Source organism: Oncorhynchus mykiss, chromosome 19, assembly GCF_013265735.2.
Source record: "Oncorhynchus mykiss isolate Arlee chromosome 19, USDA_OmykA_1.1, whole genome shotgun sequence".
NCBI lineage: Eukaryota > Metazoa > Chordata > Actinopteri > Salmoniformes > Salmonidae > Oncorhynchus > Oncorhynchus mykiss.
Window position 1 is genome coordinate 8,367,051 of NC_048583.1, and position 17,394 is coordinate 8,384,444.

Below are 17,394 nucleotides of genomic sequence, written 5' to 3' on the forward strand. Positions count from 1 at the left end.
TGTCTCCACCCCCCCACCAGGTGTCTCCCATTTTTCCCCATTATCCCCTGTGCATTTACACCTACGATTTCTGTTTGTCTGTTGCCAGTTCGTCTTGTTTTGTCAGGTCATACCAGTGTGTTTCCCTGTTCTTAAGTTTTGGTTTCTAGTTTTCCCGGTCCTGACCTTTCTGCAATTCTGTACCTGCCTGACTCTGACCTCGATTACGAACCTCTGCCTGCCCTCAATCTGCCTTTTGCCTGCCCCTGCGTTATAATAAATATCAGGGATTTGAACTATCCACCTCCTGTGTCTTATTCATGGTTATTCTAGACCTTGTTCAAGTTTCCTCGTGCATAAAGGTGGTGGAATTAAGTCAAGGTCAGAATATGTACTATCTGTAGAAACACCTCTGCCAGCAACCTGGTTGGGAGTCTACTTTCATATAGCTTCTCTGATCAGTAATCACCTGTCAATCATCCACACCTGAGAGCAACCTGGGTGGGAGTCTACTTTCATATAGCTTCTCTGATCAGTAATCACCTGTCAATCATCCACACCTGAGAGCAACAGGGTTGGGGTCATTTTCATTTTCATTCAGTCAATTTAAGAAAGTAACTAAAAGTCCATTTCCACAATGTTGCTCTCAGGCTGTTTATCTGGCAGCTCAATTCTGACATTTAGCCCAATGACGAAGGGGTACAACGATGGAGGAATTCAGATATTATATCATAGTTTGAGCATCATCCACAGACTTTAAACCACGGTGCGTAACATGGTTCAATGTGCTTATAAATCAGCACAATCTGCTTTTTGTTTTTCAAATTGCCGCTGTCTTGGAGCTAGAATTGGGATCATGTATACCGTGCTAATGACAATACAAAAAAATTGTAACAGAGAGTACTGGGCAATACGGTTAATTTAGCAAATGAGGTGTTTGTGGTAAGAACATGAGGGACACCATCTTCATTCACCTTCGCCATTATTGGCAAAGAGCTGATCTCATTGTCAAAAGACAAACTTTGTCTCAGCACATTGGCTGCATTTACACAGGCAGACAAATTCGGATATTTTTCCACTAACTTGTCTTTTGACCATTCACACACATCAAATATTTTTCAGAGCTGATCTGATTAGTCCAAAGACCAATTTTGAAATGAAAGAATCAGAATTGGGCTGCCTGTAATAATGCAGCCATAGAGAAGCATTGAGAAAAATGTGTATTTCAGTTTGTTCCCTGAATTAACTTCTACATCTGCATTGCTCACTGTTTGGGGTTTTAGGCTGGGTTTCTGTATAAGCACTTTGTGACATTTGATGGAGGAGGTTTGATTTGACTGAATGGAATTGACCTCAACCCTGGCGAAAATCACAGGATCCTCCAAGATCCTGGCCCTGCCTGCTGCTGCCACCTAGTGGGAGGATGTGAGTAGTGGAAATAGAGGTGAAGGGAAGTGAACAATTGCCCACTACAGGAGAAAGGAGACATTATTTGTACGCAACCTGATTCCCTGACATAATCCACTTATCTACCTCCATTCCTAACATCATGTCGCTGTATCTCATGTCAAATGTTTATCTTTGCGAGTTGTGACAATTACTAAATGCTTTGGATAGAATGTGACTGAATGTGGCAGGAAAAAATGGTTTGAAAGTAGTTCTGTTGTGAACATTGTAAATTAAATGTGTGATATTTTCCTTGTCCCAAATGACAGGTATTTATCCATGGCTTGAGAAGGGAGGTCTGGATGGGACTTCATGACAGCCATGCAGAGGAAGTTTGGGAGTGGGTTGATGGGACATCTTACTACCCAGAGAGTTGACCACCTGGCTCTCTGTGCTATTGAACAAGATGATTTGGTTACACTTTATAACAACCCTCATGAATAGGCCATTATAAATGCTCAGGAATTGTAATGGTTATAATGTTTAGAAATTGTTTATAAATGTTTACAAATAAGACAATAATAATGTATTAATACTATTGTCACACCCTGATCATAGTTTGCTTTGTATGTTTCTATGTTTTGGTTGGTCAGGGTGTGATCTGAGTGGGCATTCTATGTTGGATGTCTTGTTTGTCTATTTCTATATCTGTTCTCAATCAGAGGCAGGTGTTAGTCATTGTCTTAGATTGGGAACCATATTTAGGTAGCCTGGGTTTCACTGTGTGTTTGTGGGTGATTGTTCCTGTCTCTGTGTTTTGCACCAGATAGGGCTGTTTATTGTTTTGTAGTGTTGTAGTGTTCGTGTTTATCTGTTTTTATTAAACATGAATCAATATAACCACGCTGCGTTTTGGTCCGCCTCTACTTCACCTAAAGAAAACCGTTACAACTATGTACATTATTTATGAAGAGTCTATTAAAATATGCTTATCCGTCAGTAATTCAATGTCATTTTAAACAACTGCTTTGGCGTTGAGGACTGTGCTATTTTCACCCAAAGTTAGTCAGATCCATTGAAGAGCTTGAACAATGTAGGGAGCACTATGAAATCAACTGGGTCTGTGAGAACCAGACACAATCAACTGGGTCTGTGAGAACCAGACACACAATCAACTGGGTCTGTGAGAACCAGACTCACAATCAACTGGGTCTGTGAGAACCAGACTCACAATCAACTGGGTCTGTGAGAACCAGACTCACAATCAACTGGGTCTGTGAGAACCAGACTCACAATCAACTGGGTCTATTAGAACCAGACACAATCAACTGGGTCTATGAGAACCAGACACACAATCAACTGGGTCTATGAGAACCAGACACACAATCAACTGGGTCTATGAGAACCAGACACAATCAACTGGGTCTGTGAGAACCAGACGCACAATCAACTGGGTCTGTGAGAACCAGACACAATCAACTGGGTCTATGAGAACCAGACACACAATCAACTGGGTCTGTGAGAACCAGACACACAATCAACTGGGTCTGTGAGAACCAGACACACAATCAACTGGGTCTGTGAGAACCAGACACACAATCAACTGGGTCTGTGAGAACCAGACACACAATCAACTGGGTCTATGAGAACCAGACACACAATCAACTGGGTCTGTGAGAACCAGACACAATCAACTGGGTCTATGAGAACCAGACACACAATCAACTGGGTCTGTGAGAACCAGACACAATCAACTGGGTCTATGAGAACCAGACACACAATCAACTGGGTCTGTGAGAACCAGACACACAATCAACTGGGTCTGTGAGAACCAGACACAATCAACTGGGTCTGTGGGAACCAGACACACAATCAACTGGGTCTGTGAGAACCAGACGCACAATCAACTGGGTCTGTGAGAACCAGACGCACAATCAACTGGGTCTGTGAGAACCAGACGCACAATTAACTGGGTCTGTGAGAACCAGACACAATCAACTGGGTCTGTGAGAACCAGACACACAATCAACTGGGTCTGTGAGAACCAGACACAATCAACTGGGCCTGTGAGAACCAGACACACAATCAACTGGGTCTGTGAGAACCAGACGCACAATCAACTGGGTCTGTGAGAACCAGACACAATCAACTGGGTCTGTGAGAACCAGACACACAATCAACTGGGTCTGTGAGAACCAGACACAATCAACTGGGTCTGTGAGAACCAGACACACAATCAACTGGGTCTGTGAGAACCAGACACACAATCAACTGGGTCTGTGGGAACCAGACACAATCAACTGGGTCTGTGAGAACCAGACACAATCAACTGGGTCTGTGAGAACCAGACACACAATCAACTGGGTCTGTGAGAACCAGACGCACAATCAACTGGGTCTGTGAGAACCAGACACAATCAACTGGGTCTGTGAGAACCAGACACAATCAACTGGGTCTGTGAGAACCAGACACACAATCAACTGGGTCTGTGAGAACCAGACACACAATCAACTGGGTCTGTGGGAACCAGACACAATCAACTGGGTCTGTGAGAACCAGACTCACAATCAACTGGGTCTGTGAGAACCAGACACACAATCAACTGGGTCTGTGAGAACCAGACACACAATCAACTGGGTCTGTGGGAACCAGACACAATCAACTGGGTCTGTGAGAACCAGACACACATCCATGTTGAACACTAGTTGTAATGGTTATGGGTCCATGGTTAAAGAAGGGTTTGTAAGAACCAGACACACATCCATGTTGAACACTAGTTGTAATGGTTATGGGTCCATGGTTAAAGAAGGGGCAGTCTGGGATTGTCTAAGTGACAGGGTGTCTGGTCGCTTTGTTGATTCCCAGACTGACCCTTTATTAAGGTTATCTGATGGGAATTGCGTTGCATATCCATGTGGGGTTTTAAGCTGTTTTAGTTTCTATTTGTAATTAAACTGACAACATATCAGAAATTATTATGTAATCTAGTGCACTAAATATATAATAGAGGTTAGCAGGTGTTATATTAGTGGTGAAGAATACATGTACACCATTGTGTAATGTATTGTAGTGAATGTGGGGACTAGTCCCTCATCCAGCAACTGTCAACCCAACACCTTAGTAGTTACACCAGGAGATATGAAACCTTTGATGAGGTTGCTAGGTGTTGGGTTAAGGTTACTACAGTATAAACTCAGTATAGACCAGGTTATGAGGTTGCTAGGTGTTGGGTTAAGGTCACTACAGTATAATCTCAGTATAGACCAGGTTATGAGGTTGCTAGGTGTTGGGTTAAGGTCACTACAGTATAAACTCAGTATAGACCAGGTTATGAGGTTGCTAAGTGTTGGGTTAAGGTCACTACAGTATAAACTCAATGTAGACCAGGTTATGAGGTTGCTAGGTGTTGGGTTAAGGTTACTACAGTATAAACTCAGTATAGACCAGGTTATGAGGTTGCTAGGTGTTGGGTTAAGGTCACTACAGTATAAACTCAGTATAGAACAGGTTATGAGGTTGCTAGGTGTTGGGTTAAGGTCACTACAGTATTAACTCAGTATAGACCAGGTTATGAGGTTGCTAGGTGTTGGGTTAAGGTCACTACAGTATAAACTCAGTATAGACCAGGTTATGAGGTTGCTAGGTGTTGGGTTAAGGTCACTACAGTATAAACTCAGTATAGACCAGGTTATGAGGTTGCTAGGTGTTGGGTTAAGGTCACTACAGTATAAACTCAGTATAGACCAGGTTATGAGGTTGCTAGGTGTTGGGTTAAGGTCACTACAGTATAAACTCAGTATAGACCAGGTCATGGGATTGCTAGGTGTTGGGTTAAGGTCACTACAGTATAAACTCAGTATAGACCAGGTTATGAGATTGCTAGGTGTTGGGTTAAGGACAGTATAAACACGGTTGTGGGGACTGTCTGGTAATTAGTCAAATGTGACGTTATTGGTGTAGAAACAGTAAATGATCAGTAGGCTGGATGTATTATAAACATTATATTGTGAAGACATGTTTATTTAGTTAATAGCATTACACTGGACCAAACCTGTCTGGCTGTCTGTTGAATTACACTGGACCAAACCTGTCTGGCTGTCTGTTGAATTACACTGGACCAAACCTGTCTGGCTGTCTGTTGAATTACACTGGACCAAACCTGTCTGGCTGTCTGTTGAATTACACTGGACCAAACCTGTCTGGCTGTCTGTTGAATTATACTGGACCAAACCTGTCTAGCTCTCTGTTGAATTACACTGGATCAAAACCTGTCTAGCTGTCTGTTGAACGTGTCTATGAATAAACATGGAACAGAACACTTGAGTGATTTTCATGAAGGATATTGGAATGTTAAGGTGAAACAGATTCTGGTTCTAGAACCTGGAGTGTATGAAGTTGAGTGTTCTGGAATGCTTTCGCCAGATGTTCTGGAGGAGTGTAATGTTGATTGTGACGTCATCACACCTTGACCACAGCCTTGCCGGTGTTGTCTCCCTGTAGCATGCCCATGAAGGCAGCAGGCATGTTGTTGAAACCAATGGTGATGTGTTCATTGCATCTCAGCTTGCCCTGAAGGATCAACACAAACATTTTATTCTCCTCCTCCTCCTCCTCCTCGTCATCAGCATCATCATTACCAACTATTTTCATGGATTCACATGACTCTATAAAACTACCTTCACAAGGAATCTTAACTGGATTGGTTTCTATTGTATCCTGAACACTGGTAATGGAACACTTTTAAACATATTACCTTTATTTAACCAGGCAAGTCAGTTAAGAACAAATTCTTATTTTCAATGACTGCCTAGGAACAGTGGGTTAACTGCCTTGTTCAGGGGCAGAACAAACGATTTGTACCTTGTCAGCTCGGGGATTCGACCTAGCAACCTTTCGGTTACTGGCCCAACACCCTAACCACTAGACTAATTGCCGCCCCTGCCAACAGAACACTGGTAATGGAACACTGGTGATAGAACACTAGTAATAGAACACTGCCAATAGAACATTGGTAACAGAACACTGGTATTATAACATTGGTAATATAACATTGGAAATAGAACACTGGTAAAAGAACATTGGTAACAGAACACTGGTAATGGAACACTGGTGATAGAACACTAGTAATAGAACACTGCCAATAGAACACTGGTAACAGAACACTGGTAATATAACATTGGAAATAGAACACTGGTAAAATAACATTGGTAATAGAACACTGGTTATAGAACACTAGTAATGGAACAATTGTAATAGAACACTGGTAGTAGAACACTGGTAGTAGAACACTGCCAATAGAACACTGGTAATGGAAAACTGCCAATAGAACACTGGTAGTAGAACACTAATAATAGAACACTGGTAGTAGAACACTGCCAATAGAACACTGGTAATGGAAAACTGCCAATAGAACACTGGTAATGGAATACTAGTATTGAAACACTGGTAATGGAACCCTGCCCCTGTACATCAGTCATCCAGTCCAATATTGTCACAAGTAGCAGGACACTGCTAATAAAACACTAGTAGCAGAACACTGCTAATAAAACACTGGAAATAAAACACTGGTAATACAACACTGGTAATACAACACTGGTAAAACAACACTGGTAATACAACACTGGTAATACAACACTGGTAAAAGAACACTGGTAATACAACACTGGTAAAACAACACTGGTAATACAACACTGGTAAAACAACACTGGTAATACAACACTGGTAAAACAACACTGGTAAAAGAACACTGGTAATACAACACTGGTAAAAGAACACTGGTAATATAACACTGGTAAAACAACACTGGTAATACAACACTGGTAATACAACACTGGTAAAACAACACTGGTAATACAACACTGGTAAAACAACACTGGTAATACAACACTGGTAAAAGAACACTGGTAATACAACACTGGTAATACAACACTGGTAATGGAACACTGGTAATATAACACTGGTAAAAGAACACTGCTAATACAACACTGGTAATACAACACTGGTAATACAACACTGGTAATGGAACAATGGTAATACAACACTGGTAATACAACACTGGTAAAATAACACTGGTAATGGAACAATGGTAATACAACACTGGTAATACAACACTGGTAATACAACACTGGTAATGGAACAATGGTAATACAACACTGGTAATACAACACTGGTAAAATAACACTGGTAATACAACACTGGTAATACAACACTGGTAATGGAACACTGGTAATATAACACTGGTAATGGAACACTGGTAAAATAACACTGGTAATACAACACTGGTAATGGAACAATGGTAATATAACACTGGTAAAATAACACTGGTAATACAACACTGGTCAAAGAACACTGGTAATACAAAACTGGTAATGGAACACTGGTAATATAACACTGGTAATGGAACACTGGTAAAATAACACTGGTAATATAACACTGGTAATACAACACTGGTAATGGAACAATGGTAATACAACACTGGTAATATAACACTGGTAAAATAACACTGGTAATACAACACTGGTCAAAGAACACTGGTAATACAAAACTGGTAATGGAACACTGATAATACAACACTGGTAATACAACACTGCTAATACAACACTGGTAATACAACACTGGTAATACAACACTGGTAATACAACACTGGTAATGGAACACTGGTAATATAACACTGGTAATATAACACTGGTAATAGAACACTAATAATAGAACCCTGGTAATAGAACTTTGGTAATAGAACACTGGTAATAGAACACTAGTAGTAGAACACTGGTAATAGAACACTAATAATAGAACACTGGTAATAGAACACTAATAATAGAACACTGGTAATAGAACACTAGTAATAGAAAACTAGTAGTAGAACACTAGTAGTAGAACTCTGGTAACAGAATCCTGGTACTAGAACACTAGTAGTAGAACACTAGTAGAAGAACCCTGGTAATAGAACACTAGTAATAGAACACTTATTAGAACACTGGTAGTAGAACCCAGGAAGTAGAACACTAGTAATAGAACACTTATTAGAACACTGGTAGTAGAACCCAGGAAGTAGAACACTGGTAATAGAACCCTGGTAATAGAACACTAGTAGTAGAACACTAGTAGTAGAACACTGGTAGTAGAACACTAGTAGTAGAACACTGGTAATAGAATCCTGGTAATAGAACACTGGTAATAGAAACCTGGTATTAGAACAATAGTAATAGAACCCTGCTAGTAGAACCCTCTCTCTGTACCTCAGTCATCCAGGCCATCAGCCTCCTCAGTGACTGCTGGTGTTTGTGTTTCCAGCGAGCACACAGGAAGCCCTCCATCCTCAGCTGCTTGAAGATCATATGGGTGTGTACATACGGCCCTGAAATATAAACACATACAGTAGCCAAATATTAACATGTACAGATATACGGATCCAGTTCCACAGATACAGTAAGATCACATAGGTGTGTACATACGGCCCAGAAATACAAATAAATAACAGTATACATGTCTGTGGCGTGGACAGTAGACCTGTCTGTAGTGTGGACAGTATACCTCTCTGTAGTGTGGACAGTATACCTGTCTGTGGTGTGGACAGTAGACCTGTCTGTGGTGTGGACAGTAGACCTGTCTGTGGTGTGGACAGTAGACCTGTCTGTGGTGTGGACAGTAGACCTGTCTGTGGTGTGGACAGTAGACCTGTCTGTGGTGTGGACAGAAGACCTGTCTGTGGTGTGGACAGTAGACCTGTCTGTGGTGTGGACAGAAGACCTGTGTGTGGTGTGGACAGTAGACCTGTCTGTAGTGTGGACAGTATACCTCTCTGTAGTGTGGACAGTATACCTGTCTGTGGTGTGGACAGTAGACCTGTCTGTGGTGTGGACAGTAGACCTGTCTGTGGTGTGGACAGTAGACCTGTCTGTGGTGTGGACAGTAGACCTGTCTGTGGTGTGGACAGTAGACCTGTCTGTGGTGTGGACAGTAGACCTGTCTGTGGTGTGGACAGTAGACCTGTCTGTGGTGTGGACAGTAGACCTGTCTGTGGTGTGGACAGTATACCTGTCTGTAGTGTGGACAGTATACCTCTCTGTAGTGTGGACAGTATACCTGTCTGTGGTGTGGACAGTAGACCTGTCTGTGGTGTGGACAGTAGACCTGTCTGTGGTGTGGACAGTAGACCTGTCTGTGGTGTGGACAGTAGACCTGTCTGTGGTGTGGACAGTAGACCTGTCTGTGGTGTGGACAGTAGACCTGTCTGTGGTGTGGACAGTAGACCTGTCTGTGGTGTGGACAGTAGACCTGTCTGTGGTGTGGACAGTAGACCTGTCTGTGGTGTGGACAGTATACCTGTCTGTGGTGTGGTGTCGTTGTACATGGAGATGCTTCCACACACAGCTATTCTGCCATACTCTCTCATCTGAGGCATCACTACACTGGAGAACTTCCCACCAACCTGGACGGAGAGAGAGAGATTGAGCTTTGATACACACACACACACACGCATGTCCACACACACACGCAAATCCACACACACGCATGTCCACACACACACATGTCCACACACACGCATGTCCACACACACAAAGAGTGTGTGTGTGCGAGTGGTGCAGTGACCTCACGTTCTCAAAGTAGCAGTCGTATCCGTGTGGCGCGGCCTCCCTGAGTGATTCCTCCAGAGAGGTGGCAGTCTTGTAGTTGAAGACCTGGTCAAAACCCAGCTCCTTTAGATAGGACACCTTGCTATCTGTCCCCGCACAGCCCACCACTCTGCAGCCCTGAGGACGGACACACACACACACAGTGTCACGACTTCTGCCAAAGTCGGTCCCTCTCCTTGTTCGGGTGGCGTTCGGCGGTCAACGTCACCGGTCTTCTAGCCACTGCCGATCCACTTTTAATTTTCCATTTGTTTTGTCTTTGTTTTCTACACACCTGGTTTCTATTCCCCAATTACATGTTCATTATTTAACCTCTGCTCCAGCAGGTTTATCTCTCTGGTCACCCCCAAAGCCAATTACTCCTTCAAGTTCTCTGCTGCCAATGACTGGAACGAACTACAAAAATCTCTGAAACTGGAAACACTTATCTCCCTCACTAGCTTTAAGCACCAGTTGTCAGAGCAGCTCACAGATTACTGCTCCTGTACATAGCCCATCTATAATTTAGCCCAAACAACTACCTCATCCCCTACTATATTTATTTATTTTGCTCCTTTGCACCCCATTATTTCTATTTCTACTTTGCACATTCTTCCACTGCAAATCTACCATTCCAGTGTTTTACTTGCTATATTGTATTTACTTCTCCACCATGGCCTTTTTTTGCCTTTACCTCCCTTATCTCACCTCATTTGCTCACATTGTATATAGACTTATTTTCCTACTTTATTATTGACTATGTTTGTTTTACTCCCTGTGTAACTCTGTTGTTGTATGTGTCGAACTGCTTTGCTTTATCTTGGCCAGGTCGCAGTTGTAAATGAGAACTTGTTCTCTACTTGCCTACCTGGTTAAATAAAGGTGAAAAACAAAATGAAATAAAAATGTTTGTTTGTGAGTTGTTGTTTATTGTATTACGATCCGTTATTGTGGGCTCGGTTTATTATGTTGTATGTTGTGAATATTATGAGTAAATATGTGTTTTACTCAATGCGCCTGACTCTCTACACCAGCTACACACAGACCTTATTACACACAGACTCACTATACATTATGAAAGTCACTGGTAACACACAGAGACACATGGAATGTAGAACACAACTTATCCTCATCTTCAGGAAGTAACTAACACTGTTGAGACGTTGTTGGGAACGCTCTGGGAACGTTGGGGGAATGTTGTACCTTGATCTTGGCGATCTGTCCCACCACTGAGCCCACGGCTCCTGCTGCAGCGTTCACCAGAAGAGTCTCCCCCTTCTTTATCTCACACACCTCCTCTAGTCCATACAGAGCTGTCAGACTAGAGAGAGATATCATCATCACCATCAGCACTATTATAACCACTACTGTATATCACACACCTCTCAACCACACAGGGCAGTCTGCATATCTATCTATCTATCGAGAGAGATCCATCCATCCTACCCAGGCATGCCGATGGCCCCCAGGGCCAGGGAGAGGGGGATGTCCTGGGGCCAGTCAGGAAGCACAGGGGTCAGCTCTGCCCCATCACACACCCAGTGACTCCTCCATCCACAATCACTGACCACATGGCAGCCCACCGGGAAGCTGGGGTTATAGCTCTGGATCACCCTGGAGAGGGGGGGAGAGAGAGAGAGAGAGAGAGACAGGGAGAGGTGAGTGTGTGTGTCAACATGACTGTCAGTCTGTAGTGTGTCAACATGAGTGTCAGTCAGTCTATAGTGTGTCAACATGTGTGTCAGTCAGTCTATAGTGTGTCAACATGACTGTCAGTCAGTCTGTAGTGTGTCAACATGAGTGTCAGTCAGTCTATAGTGTGTCAACATGAGTGTCAGTCAGTCTATAGTGTGTCAACATGAGTGTCAGTCAGTCTATAGTGTCAACATGAGTGTGTCAGTCTATAGTGTGTCAACATGAGTGTCAGTCAGTCTATAGTGTCAACATGAGTGTGTCAGTCTATAGTGTCAACATGACTGTCAGTCAGTCTATAGTGTGTCAACATGAGTGTCAGTCAGTCTATAGTGTGTCAACATGAGTGTCAGTCAGTCTATAGTGTCAACATGAGTGTGTCAGTCTATAGTGTCAACATGACTGTCAGTCAGTCTATAGTGTGTCAACATGAGTGTCAGTCAGTCTATAGTGTGTCAACATGAGTGTCAGTCAGTCTATAGTGTCAACATGAGTGTCAGTCAGTCTCTACATGACTGTCAGTCAGTCTATAGTGTGTCAACATGAGTGTCAGTCAGTCTATAGTGTGTCAACATGAGTGTCAGACAGTCTAGTGTGTCAACATGAGTGTCAGTCAGTCTATAGTGTGTCAACATGAGTGTCAGTCAGTCTATAGTGTGTCAACATGACTGTCAATCAGTCTGTAGTGTGTCAACATGAGTGTCAGTCAGTCTATACATGACTGTCAGTCAGTCTATAGTGTGTCAACATGAGTGTCAGTCAGTCTATAGTGTGTCAACATGAGTGTCAGTCAGTCTATAGTGTGTCAACATGAGTGTCAGTCAGTCTATAGTGTCAACATGAGTGTGTCAGTCTATAGTGTCAACATGACTGTCAGTCAGTCTATAGTGTGTCAACATGAGTGTCAGTCAGTCTATAGTGTGTCAACATGAGTGTCAGTCAGTCTATAGTGTCAACATGAGTGTCAGTCAGTCTCTACATGACTGTCAGTCAGTCTATAGTGTGTCAACATGAGTGTCAGTCAGTCTATAGTGTGTCAACATGAGTGTCAGTCAGTCTGTAGTGTGTCAACATGAGTGTGTCAGTCTATAGTGTGTCAACATGAGTGTCAGTCAGTCTATAGTGTCAACATGAGTGTGTCAGTCTATAGTGTCAACATGACTGTCAGTCAGTCTATAGTGTGTCAACATGAGTGTCAGTCAGTCTATAGTGTGTCAACATGAGTGTCAGTCAGTCTATAGTGTCAACATGAGTGTCAGTCAGTCTCTACATGACTGTCAGTCAGTCTATAGTGTGTCAACATGAGTGTCAGTCAGTCTATAGTGTGTCAACATGAGTGTCAGTCAGTCTATAGTGTGTCAACATGACTGTCAGTCAGTCTGTAGTGTGTCAACATGAGTGTCAGTCAGTCTATACATGACTGTCAGTCAGTCTATAGTGTGTCAACATGAGTGTCAGTCAGTCTATAGTGTGTCAACATGAGTGTCAGTCAGTCTATAGTGTGTCAACATGAGTGTCAGTCAGTCTATAGTGTGTCAACATGAGTGTCAGTCAGTCTATACTGTCAACATGACTGTCAGTCAGTCTATAGTGTGTCAACATGAGTGTCAGTCAGTCTATAGTGTGTCAACATGAGTGTCAGTCAGTCTATAGTGTCAACATGAGTGTCAGTCAGTATCTACATGACTGTCAGTCAGTCTATAGTGTGTCAACATGAGTGTCAGTCAGTCTATAGTGTGTCAACATGAGTGTCAGTCAGTCTATAGTGTGTCAACATGAGTGTCAGTCAGTCTATAGTGTGTCAACATGAGTGTCAGTCAGTCTATAGTGTGTCAACATGAGTGTCAGTCAGTCTATAGTGTTAACATGACTGTCAGTCAGTCTATAGTGTGTCAACATGACTGTCAGTCAGTCTAGTATGTGTTTGCATCCACATGCTCGCCTCCCTCCCCCATAATGTACCCTTACTTGGCAACTTGTGATCCAATCATAACGTCTCCCTCCTTCATCATCGTCTGGCTGTAGGGTCTCATGTAAGGGTCCACACTGAGGAACACAGCCTCCAACAGCACCTGAACAGTCGTCTATTCATTAGTACACACCGTAGCGAAACATTTTGCAACTGAAAATATTTTGCTAAAAAAATGTATAATTTGTTAAGGGGACACCATTTTGCAAAGAAAACACGTGTTTTTTAACACAGATATCAAGTGCCATGGAACAATGATGCAGTTTCCGGTAGGGCGCCAAGACAATTTTCCCCTCTGGGACATTAAGGGGCAATTCCGCCACTTTCAACTTCATATTCTTTATCTCCAGCAACAATCCAGTGTCTACATGTGAAAACAGTGTGTTACAGGCACCTGTGTCTTTTGACACTATATAAACGAGTCATCCCGCAGTGTTTGTGACGATACCCTGATGAAGACAGCTTGGCTGTCGAAACGTTGGTAATTAAATTTTTGCATCTGAGCTCCTAGTGTGCGGCTCTCTTTTATTTTCAAGTTTTCTACTCCGCTAGCCAGCACCTCTAGCCAGCACCGCTAGCCAGCACCGCTAGCCAGCACCGCTAGCCAGCACCTCTAGCCAGCACCGCTAGCCAGCACCGCTAGCCAGCACCGCTAGCCAGCACCGCTAGCCAGCACCGCTAGCCAGCACCTCGCCTAAATAGGTGTGTGTTTGTTTTTCTTCTAGATTAACTTTTGATGATGTCATCGAGTAGAACTTTTTAAAGTTATATTTTTTTCTACAAAACATAGAAATGCAAAATTTCCACATATGTAGTAGACACTGTTATTGTGCTGCATATGATGAAGATAGGTTGGAAAATGGTGGAATTGCCCTTCAAAGTCTATCCTATCCTATCCTCACCTGTCCATTCTTGGGTAGCGGCAGCGTCTCCTCCCTCAGATGGAAGTCACTAGCCTTGGGGAAACCCTGGAAGTGCTGGCGTAACGTCCAGGCCTTGGACACAACCATGGTGCTCTGCTCCTCTGGTCAAAAACAGTAGATCTGTAGAGACTTGCTGGAGGGAAGAGGAGGAGACAGAGGTCTGAGTGTATGAGAGAGACAGAGGTCTGAGTGTATGAGAGACAGAGGGAGATCTAGAACATGTGTTGTGTGTCTTGGGTTGAAGTTCACAGCGTAAATATTTGCATTCCTTTGTGCATATGCTAATAAATCCTATCACAGCCATGTTTACTCAGGGCAGGTCATGAAAACTATTGTTTAGCTATGTTTACTCAGGGCAGGTCATGAAAACGACTTTGTCCCAATGTTTTCTCAGGGCAGGTCATGAAAACGACTTTGTCCCAATGTTTCCTCAGGGTAGGTCATGAAAACTATTGTTTAGCCATGTTTACTCAATGGCAGGTCATGAAAACTATTGTTATGACATAAAAACAGAATAAGCTACTTTGGGTTGGGAGCAAAATACATTTTCATTCACTACTACTAATGGACAATAAAGTATTATTATTGTAATTCAAATGAATCTACTTGATTCTACCTGAATATGCTGATTACTGCAGCATAAAACTCAAGGGCGCGACTTTGGTTTTAGAAGTGGGGGGGCATAACAATACATATATTATTAACAGCCTACCCGACCGCTCGGAGACGTCCGCATGGTCCTAAAGCACACTTTTGCCTCGTTTTGTATCACATTTCCAATGATAAAACTGGGGTGGAAAAAATTGAAATATCTGCATGCCCCCATCTGTCCGCAGTGAAAGTTGCGCCCCTGATGAAACAGAAGTATGTCCAGCTATCCTAGTCTTCACACTCTACATTTTATTTTCTGGCTGAATCTTTATTTTAACTAGGCAAGTCAGTTAAGAACAAATTCTTATTTACAATGATGGCCTACCCCGGACAACGCTGGGCCAATTGTGCGGCGCCCTATGGGGCTCCCAATCACGGCCTGATGTGATACAGCCTGGATTTGAACCAGAGACTGTAGTGACACCTCTTGCACTGATATGTAGTACCTTAGACCACTGCACCACTCGGCAGCCCATGTACATCGAGTACATTCCTTACCTAGCTATATTTCACTGTGTAAAGCTGATTAAATATTGTCATCTATGTTTTCCATTAAAGTATTTGGTAATTGAATGGAATAGATCTAAGCATTGGCACTGTGGATTTCAGACAGCTTCATTTCAGCTACTTTGCAACAGTGTTGCTATGGGTTACTTTATAGGTGGCTGTAACGACTTTGATCTCGAATGTCCACTTCATACAGAGAAATCACACCTCGGCAATGAACTAAAGCAGCCGTTCAGAATTAAATATAGTTGTGATGAATGGGCTTTTATGGAATGCAATATATGCACGTGTTCAGACAAGACAACTCAACCCAAGGCTGGTCCCAGATCTGTTTGTATGCCAACTGTAGCCAACATGCAACCTATTCCTATTCCTATAGTCGTTGTTTGTACTTGAAGTTGAATTCTTGGTTTGAAACAGACGACCGAGCTACTCTATGCTAGCCGTTATGCTTAATGTTAAACTGATCAATATGTGTTGTTAATTCAACGTTTCTCAGGAGTCAACATGCGGAATAGATCTACTTCAGTAGCAACAACAAAAGGACGAGGAGCGGAAGAACCCGCCCGTAAACTACATGCGTGCTGGTAAGCATCTCATCCAAGCAGCCAGATAACGGAATGGGACTAGTCCTACTTTTAGCTAAAGCGAATCCTCACTCGTACGACATCCGTTAGTAAACGCGTAATTACGCCACCGCGAAATCGACTGAATGAGTGTAGGCCAACGTCTCATAAACGCGGAACTTGTAAATTCGATAAACATTTGTACTAGACAAACACTGAATATTAGGGTAGAAAGTGTTGATATGTCTGTTTACTTTACCGTTTGGTACGTGCTTGCGCGTCTCCTGTTTCAGTTCAGGCTCGCCCAAATCTGCTGGAGAAAGTTGGCTTGTCGGTGGATCTCAGGATTGGGTATAGTAACCGATCTGTCGCAGTGTCCGGAAGGGAACTGTGGGCTTTGTTACTGGCATTGGAGTTATAACGTTGCCTAACCTTTCACCCTAATATTTCCTCACCGACCGAAAAAGCAGAATCATTGAACAGTGCGATGACAGAAGTTGTAGCCTAATGCTACGTTCATAACCAAGTGGAAAGGTTGTATTTGCCATGTACGACTGGGAAAAAACATCCTCTTGTGAACGTCCCCTCCAACTGGTAATTACTAGAGGAAAACACGTTTATCATCCCTGAGCTCAGACTTCTCCCACATGCTGACCTTTGTCGTCATCTACTAAGAAAATTACTTCCAGAACAGCATTTTCTGCAGTTAAGTGCAACAAAACCTTATTTATAAAAAGTAATCTATTAATATGGTTTTGTAACATTATAATTTGTTTTCAAGCATGATGTCCATGGTTGATGCAGCTTGTTGGCTTTTAGCCAGTTGCAGTTTCTCAACGAGTTCAAAGCATGTGAATGCATCAACTGGTATTATGACTTCACAACTGGTACTTACCACTTTACATGAATGCAGCATTACTCCGTCAATTTATGCTGCATTCATAACCAAGTGGGAGGTGGTTATTACTAGAGGTGTGCCGAGTAGTCGAACAAGCAAGTATGGTGAAGGAAATTAGCAATTATCTTGATACGATTATGATCCGAGTCTTTCTTTATTATCCGTGATCGGAAACGCATCTTTCTCTTGTCAGTCAGTCAAGTGAGGT

The 17,394-nt window shown here is 42.7% G+C and overlaps 1 protein-coding gene and 1 long non-coding RNA gene across 5 annotated transcripts; one reads left to right on the top strand and one right to left on the bottom strand.

Moving 5' to 3' along the window:
• The first annotated feature begins 369 nt into the window (after nt 1-369).
• Nucleotides 370-1,910, top strand: LOC110513700. The gene is made up of 3 exons (XR_002472028.2): nt 370-745; nt 1,263-1,404; nt 1,695-1,910. It is a non-coding gene; the product is annotated as an uncharacterized LOC110513700 (long non-coding RNA).
• A 3,441-nt stretch (nt 1,911-5,351) lies between these two features.
• Nucleotides 5,352-17,391, bottom strand: LOC100136663 (leukotriene b4 12-hydroxydehydrogenase/15-ketoreductase). Of its 4 annotated transcripts, XR_005037576.1 has the most exons (10): nt 16,548-16,888; nt 14,544-14,697; nt 13,641-13,744; nt 11,427-11,594; nt 11,184-11,301; nt 9,963-10,118; nt 9,691-9,796; nt 8,604-8,722; nt 5,634-5,934; nt 5,356-5,596 (listed from the first exon to the last, which is right to left on the bottom strand). XR_005037576.1 is itself a non-coding variant. In NM_001124634.1 (9 exon segments), coding segments are annotated over 8 exon segments (990 nt in total). In that variant the 5' UTR covers nt 14,652-14,697; nt 16,548-16,662; the 3' UTR covers nt 5,352-5,823.
• Nucleotides 17,392-17,394: the final 3 nt, after the last annotated feature.

What these genes read in the sequence shown, in the direction of transcription:
- LOC100136663 (XM_036953679.1), bottom strand. Translation starts at nt 14,651, where the DNA reads ATGGTTGTGTCCAAGGCCTGGACGTTACGCCAGCACTTCCAGGGTTTC. An exon ending in ATTGGATCACAAGTTGCCAA is followed by an intron (nt 11,595 to 13,640) that starts GTAAGGGTACAT and finishes CCCCCTCTCCAG; the next exon opens with GGTGATCCAGAGCTATAACC. An exon ending in TGATGGCCTGGATGACTGAG is followed by an intron (nt 5,935 to 8,603) that starts GTACAGAGAGAG and finishes TTGATCCTTCAG; the next exon opens with GGCAAGCTGAGATGCAATGA.